This window comes from Nicotiana tabacum, chromosome 22, assembly GCF_000715075.1.
Source record: "Nicotiana tabacum cultivar K326 chromosome 22, ASM71507v2, whole genome shotgun sequence".
NCBI lineage: Eukaryota > Viridiplantae > Streptophyta > Magnoliopsida > Solanales > Solanaceae > Nicotiana > Nicotiana tabacum.
The window spans coordinates 187,370,370-187,377,233 of NC_134101.1; the positions used below are offsets into that span (position 1 = coordinate 187,370,370).

The 6,864-nt window shown below is 37.0% G+C and overlaps 1 protein-coding gene across 2 annotated transcripts; it reads left to right on the plus strand.

Moving 5' to 3' along the window:
* Positions 1-972: 972 nt before the first annotated feature.
* Positions 973-6,864, plus strand: LOC107794391 (monocopper oxidase-like protein SKU5). 2 transcript variants are annotated; one of them, XM_016616872.2, is made up of 9 exons: positions 973-1,747; positions 3,291-3,400; positions 3,488-3,758; positions 3,852-3,990; positions 4,628-4,991; positions 5,335-5,700; positions 5,793-5,871; positions 6,122-6,321; positions 6,540-6,864. In XM_016616872.2, exons 1-9 carry the CDS (start codon positions 1,598-1,600, stop codon positions 6,646-6,648), a joined length of 1,788 nt encoding a protein of 595 aa, XP_016472358.1. In that variant the 5' UTR covers positions 973-1,597; the 3' UTR covers positions 6,649-6,864. The 2 variants fall into 2 exon arrangements, with proteins under 2 accessions (XP_016472358.1, XP_016472360.1); XM_016616874.2 differs by lacking the exon at positions 973-1,747 and having other exon boundaries at positions 3,483-3,758.

Below are 6,864 nucleotides of genomic sequence, written 5' to 3' on the forward strand. Positions count from 1 at the left end.
TGTCTTGCTTTACATTTGTTTCTAGTTCCACGTGTCATCCTATTATCTGAGCATTTAATAGGAACCGATTTTACCCTATACAATAGCTCTCAAAATATAACTAAAAGTATTTTTTGTAAAGTGTTTTACTAAACAATGTTACTCCGAAGGTTGGGTATAAAAAAAAAGTAGAGGTAGACGTGATATAGAATTATTCAATCAAATATTAAATAGATTAATAGAGCAACTTTTAGATATTCCAAAATAAAGTTTGCCCTGCCCTATTAAATTTTTTAAAATTACGAAGAATGTGTAACGGCAAGCTATGAATGCCATATTTTCTATAACTGATTGTATATTTAATACTGCCGAATATTCCTCATTGAATGTTATCGGGTGATAGGCATCCACCCGTCTTCGTGAGCAACATTCCCTTCGGGGGCTTCCCGATGCCAACCGAGACTGCTGCCCCCGGTCTTGTCTTCCACCTGTCTTGCTTTACATCTGTTTCTAGTTCCACGTGTCATCCTATTATCTGAGCATTTAATAGGAACCGATTTTACCCTATACAATAGCTCTCAAAATATAACTAAAAGTATTTTTTGGAAAGTGCTTTACTAAACAATGTTACTCCGAAGGTTGGATATAAAAAAAAAGTAGAGGTAGACATGATATAGAATTATTCAATCAAATATTAAATAGATTAATAGAGCAACTTTTAGATATTCCAAAATAAAGTTTGCTCTGCCCTATTAAATTTTTTAAAAATCCCTCCCCCCTCAATCTTTCCTTGCCCTGCCTCATTTGCTGTTTACCTGTCTTGCCCCGCCCCGCCCCATCTTAATCTTTTCCTGTCCTGCACCATTTAGTATTTACACTGCTCCGCTCCGCCGCCTGCCCCACTTGCCATCCCTATTGTTAAATTGATTCGTTTCCAAACCATTCAAATTTAATCAAATTCGTTCTTTGCCGGTTAAATCCATTTAACTCGAAGGACAAAAAAACCAGAGCTAAAAAGCATAGCCTTAAAACTCAAACTTTTTGTCTACTAAATCTTTTTATATGGAGTAAGCAATTTCTATAGAACATGTAGGAGTGTATTGGTGACATCAAATAATCAGTGAAACTTGGGGTAGTAAAATGTTTTCCTCTTTAGGAAAAGTCATTCAAAGGAGAGTTGGTACCTTTTTTGAAAATCCTTTGCTAAAGTACTTGGACTTCCTTTTGGCGTTTGAAATTTGAAGGGGAGAATCACAAATTAGAAGTTCAAAAATCTTATCAGCCATTCAATATTTTTTGTCAAATTTGTCCATTTCATATTCCAGATTCCAAGAAATAAAAGGTGGGGCCCTAACATTACCCCTTTCAGACATCCAAGCTGTCTTCCTCAAAACCTCAGGCTACCACCACATGTGCTTTTCTCCATAGTCCACACTCACAGTGTCTGCACTTTATTGTGCACTCAACAAAATCACACTGAAACCAGAAGAAGCAAATTCTAAAGTGACAATTCAAGATCCCAAAGCTACGGTTGCCCCCATTTCTTTCTATTTCTTCACATTGCATTACAACGACAATTACCAGATAACAAGAAAGCTACGGTTGGAGTCGCAATCAAATGTTCTCTGGATTACCAAATTATTTCTGTCTCTTTTTCTTGAGTTTGCTTCTCTGCTTGATAACAATTTGTTTAGCGGGAGACCCTTATATATATTATGACTGGACTGTTTCCTACATCACAGCTTCTCCTCTTGGAGTTAAGCAGCAGGTTCTTTCTCTGATCTTGATTCTACCCATATGTTGTTTCTGCTTAAAATCAGATCTTTACTTCTCAATAAGCTTCTAATTTACTACTACAATATTTAGTTTTGTTACTCTGTTTCCGTCGTTTCTACGCGTAATGCTTGAATTCATTCTTGGGGTGGAGGGGACTTGAATTTTTTCCTTCAATTAGAGTGCAAATCCCAGCTTTAACATGTATACAACTTTCACTATTTCAAGCCAGGGTCTTCTATATAAAAAAATGGATGGGTTAAATGGGAAATTTTTACCGTCTAATCGAAGGCTTTGGTTGCATTGTAACTTGGGTTCTGCTGAACAGATGCAAATAGTGTATTTTGCAAGACTAAAATGTACTGATATGTTTATACGGATGTTCATTTGGCCATAAAGGGCAACATAATAGTGTATGTTGAAAATTTGATCATCTAATATATAGACAAAAAAATTTGACCTTTATCCATAGTGTAAGGAGTGCATAGTAAAATTTGATCTTATATACAGAGGCATATCCATGATTTAAACTTTATGGGTTCAATATTTAAGGTTCTTAACATTAAACTTATTACTCCGGGTTCAGACCTACTACTTGTTGCAATTTTAATGAATTTTTATATATAAATTTATATTCCGCATTGAAAGTACTGGGTTCATGCTATAAGGCCGCATATGCCTTTGCATATATATAGACAATATAATTTTCTGGCGAAGGGGTTCGGTTGAACCTCTTACAACCTCCTAGCTCCGCCCATGGGTTTGAAGGACCGTCTTCAACTTCAGGACTGAATCGCGCCATTTCATACTTTGAAGTCCTTAAAGTTGTTGAGTCGGAACCATACCTGTGACCTACGACTTTTACTTCGTATTGTTTATCAGCTCGATTACTATATTAAATATGCCTTAATGCTAGTTGGAAATTTTGGGGTTGGAAGAATTGGAAACGAATTTTCCTGCCGCTTGACTTCGAAGAACATCCTAGGGGTTCTTTGGGGGATCAGTTACCAGTTACTCCTTCCTGAAAGACCTATGTTTCTATTCTTTATCAATATCTAATTCCAATTTATATGTGCTGCTATAGTAGCATGTGCAAATCTTTTTTTCTTACCATTTTTGACTGTCATGAGCGGTGACACGTTGTAAGGAACTGTTTGGCTGATCCGCAAGTACTAGTTTTATTTTCCCGGTCTGTCTACTTTCTAACATGTTGTCTCAACAATCTATGGCTTGAAGACTAAATATGGGATTGTAGTGGATGTTTTTCAACAACTCATATCTTGCTTCAAATTACTATGTCAATCACGTTCCAACAAGTAGGCTCAGAACACTTTGGTTGACCTCTTTTGCCCCACTCTTCATAACCTGTCTTATACTCTGGTCTTTCCCTTGTCTGATTCCTTATTCTTGGACACAGTTATGAAATCAACATTAAATCTTTTTCTTTAGGAGTATTGACTACACCAAATTTCAAGAATCATCTTTACTCTTCAAGTAACAACATTATTGGTGATATATGAAGATTTATATCTTTTCAGGTGATTGGAATAAACGGTCAATTTCCAGGACCCATTCTCAATGTCACTACGAACTGGAATGCGGTTGTCAATGTCAAAAATGATCTTGATGAGCCTATGCTTCTTACATGGTAAATCATAAAATCCACTATGATAAATTTATAGGGATGTACAAGGCTAAATGCTGTGATGAACATAAATATGATAATTAAGTGCAGGAATGGCATCCAGCAGAGAAAGGATTCATGGCAAGATGGTGTATCTGGCACAAATTGTCCCATTCCTGCTGGCTGGAATTGGACATATGAGTTTCAGGTTAAAGACCAGATTGGCAGTTTCTTTTATTTCCCTTCCCTAAGTTTCCAGAGAGCTGCTGGTGGATATGGAGGGATCACTATAAACAACAGAAAGATCATTTCTCTGCCGTTTGCAACACCAGATGGGGACATCACACTCTTTATTAGTGACTGGTTTATAAAGAGTCATAAGGTTAGTTGCAAACTTCAACTGGTCAGCCCCTTTTTTGTTGAAAGTAGATCCTTGAAAATTTAATGGCTCACTATAAATGCTTTGTGGCGTTAGGAACTCAGACAAGACATTGAAAACGGAGTTAGCCTTCGAGCTCCTGACAGTATACTATTCAATGGGCTAGGTCCTTACCGTTACGATAATGCGCTTGTATCAGGTGGTATAGCCTACCTGTCAGTGAATGTAGAACCAGGTAATTATATTCTTTTTCTCGTTGGGGTTTTATCGGTATGGTTCCAGTACATCGCCAAATTTTAATACCTTTTACATCATTCAATTCCATTGCATGGTATTTTGGTTCAAGCTTAAACAAGTATTATGATGGAGGATTATTTGAAGTGCATTATAAAGGTTGAACTCTCAGATGCTGCTGTCATTCTCGTTGCTGGAGCTTTATGGCTTTTCTTAGATTACTAAACAAAAATATGTTGCTTTGGATTTAGCAGGGCTGTTAAATTTCACTTCTACATTTAATCGATCTTAAGGAATACTTTGCCTAATAATCATTTTGACCTAAAAACATGCATCTTTACTCAAGTTTGAGCTTATGTGCACAAGGCTTCATTTACATTTGAGGATCACAGTTTGGGGGGAATCCTTGATAAGAAACCGAGTCAATTGACTGTAATTGTTTTTGCACGAGAGACCTTGTACTTGAATCAAGTGAGAGGGTTTGAAAAAGTCCTCTTGTTTTGACCATGTGTATGTACTGAATGGTGTCACTTTGTAGCTCATTGGGGAGTAATGTAATACCGACTCAAAATTTTCATTCAGTTATATACACGCAATCCTTTTTATCAAAAATGTCTTTTGCCATATGTATATGACAGGCAAAACATATCGCCTACGAGTACACAACGTTGGTGTTTCAACTAGCTTGAATTTCAGAATTCAAAACCATAACCTTCTTCTTGTGGAGACTGAAGGTTCATACACAGTACAACAGAACTACACAAGCTTGGATATCCACGTCGGTCAGTCGTACTCATTCCTGGTCACACTGGATCAAAATGCAAGCAGTGATTATTACATTGTTGCGAGTCCGCGCTTTGTTAATTCCTCTGGTTGGTCGAAGTCGGTAGGAGTTGCTGTCTTGCATTACTCAAATTCACAAGGACCTGCTTCAGGCCCTCTTCCAGACCCTCCTAATGAATCTGACACATTTTTCTCAATGAGTCAAGCGAGATCTATAAGGTTGTAGAGTTTAGTAGTTATTCTTTGTTAAATTATGTGATCTCCCCAAGTTAATTGTGTGCATCATTACTTATCAAAAATGTGTATCATCAGCTACTATTTAATTTGTCAACTTGTGTTACTGAAAGTAGGGATAAACCATACTTTGTCCCCTCTACCCTCCTACCCCCTAAAGTATAAAAAAGATAAAGAAATATGTTAGCTTTAATGTCAGAAGGAAGGTTGTGTAGTCTTGATCACTATGTAGCCATATCTGCTCTTTGCTCTACTTTAAGATTTAAGTGTGAGGTTCTCGATTTTCAAGCATCTGTTGCTAACTTTTATTGTATTAATCAATCTGCAGATGGAATGTTTCTGCTAGTGCTGCACGGCCAAACCCCCAAGGATCCTTCAGATATGGCGAAATCACAGTGACTGATGTCTTTGTCCTTCATAATAGGCCTGCAGAGCTAATAGAGGGGAAGCGGCGCACTACTCTCAGTGGTATTTCATACTTAGCGCCATCAACACCTCTAAAACTTGCTCAGCAATTTAACGTCCCAGGTGTTTTCAAGCTGGACTTCCCCAATAAAATGATGAACAGGCCAGCAAAAGTTGATACGTCCATAATTAATGGTACTTACAAAGCATTCGTGGAAATTATATTCCAAAATAATGATACAACTGTTCAGAGCTATCATCTGGACGGCTATGCCTTTTTTGTTGTCGGGTGAGTAGTTATTTTCATACGGTTGCTCTTTATCGCTAGTTTTCAGTTTGGAATCAGACATTTGAACTTTTTGTTCTAAAAATTGACAATAGTATGGACTACGGGCTTTGGACAGAGAATAGTAGAAGCACCTACAACAAATGGGATGGTGTTGCTCGATGCACTACCCAGGTAAAAATTCTGTCTACTTTCTTCTTGGGGCTCCTACAACATCTTGTTGAACAGATATTGCTCAAATAGGTCCATTGTTTCCAATTAATACGTCACCCATAAATATTTTCATAATGATTTATCCCAAGATGCTAATTGCTCCTAAGCATACGAAGATGAAAATACTTGTCCTTTTAGAGTCAAAAGTAAGTATTGGTCGCACCTCATTGTCTTCCTTTTGTAAACGAAAGGATATTTTTCTCTCTTACAGGTGTTTCCAGGTGCTTGGACTGCCATTTTAGTCTTCCTAGACAATGACGGCATTTGGAATTTACGTGCTCAAAACCTCGACTCGTGGTACCTTGGCCAAGAAACTTATATTAGTGTTGTGAATCCGGAGACCACAGATAAAAATGATGTTCCACTTCCAGCAAACGTCATCTATTGTGGTGCACTGTCACCTTTACAGAAGTAAGTTATCTCCTCCTATTGCTACACTTCTTATTATACCTTAGCCAGTTTTTTTCCTCAGTTCTTTACTGAATCTTTCCTAGAAACTTGTCTTTCCACAGGAAAAGAAGAGTTTTCCTGAGTATTTCAGAATAGAGTGAATGTTAGTTGTCTGTAGGGAAAATATAAGTTTTTGTCGTCGCAGTTATTAAGCACTCATAAATCTCTCACTTGTGCAGGGACCAAGCTCACAGAGTAAATTTCTCTGGTGCACCATCATTGAAAAAACCAATCAAATTGATATTTGTAGCATTTGTTCTAGCTCTAATTGGAAGTTTTATGAGGTAGCAAATTCAAACGAAAGTGCAGCAGAAAAGTATGGTAGTTGGAAAATGCCACTGAATTACTATTTGGGCTAGCTGGTTTTTTTTTTTTTTTTTTTTTTTTTGGCTTGTACTAATATGTAATTATAGTTGAACCCTATATTTAGGTACCTCCACTTCAACTGTGAATTAATTTTTTTTATTCTTGTATGGTTTAATTATAGTCAAAATTGTTATAGAA

Excerpts from the sequence above, each read along its gene's own strand:
- LOC107794391 (XM_016616872.2), top strand. The coding sequence starts at position 1,598 with ATGTTCTCTGGATTACCAAATTATTTCTGTCTCTTTTTCTTGAGTTTG. Across the intron at positions 3,991-4,627 it reads GTCAGTGAATGTAGAACCAG|GCAAAACATATCGCCTACGA; the intron begins GTAATTATATTC and ends TGTATATGACAG. Across the intron at positions 5,872-6,121 it reads TTGCTCGATGCACTACCCAG|GTGTTTCCAGGTGCTTGGAC; the intron begins GTAAAAATTCTG and ends TCTCTCTTACAG.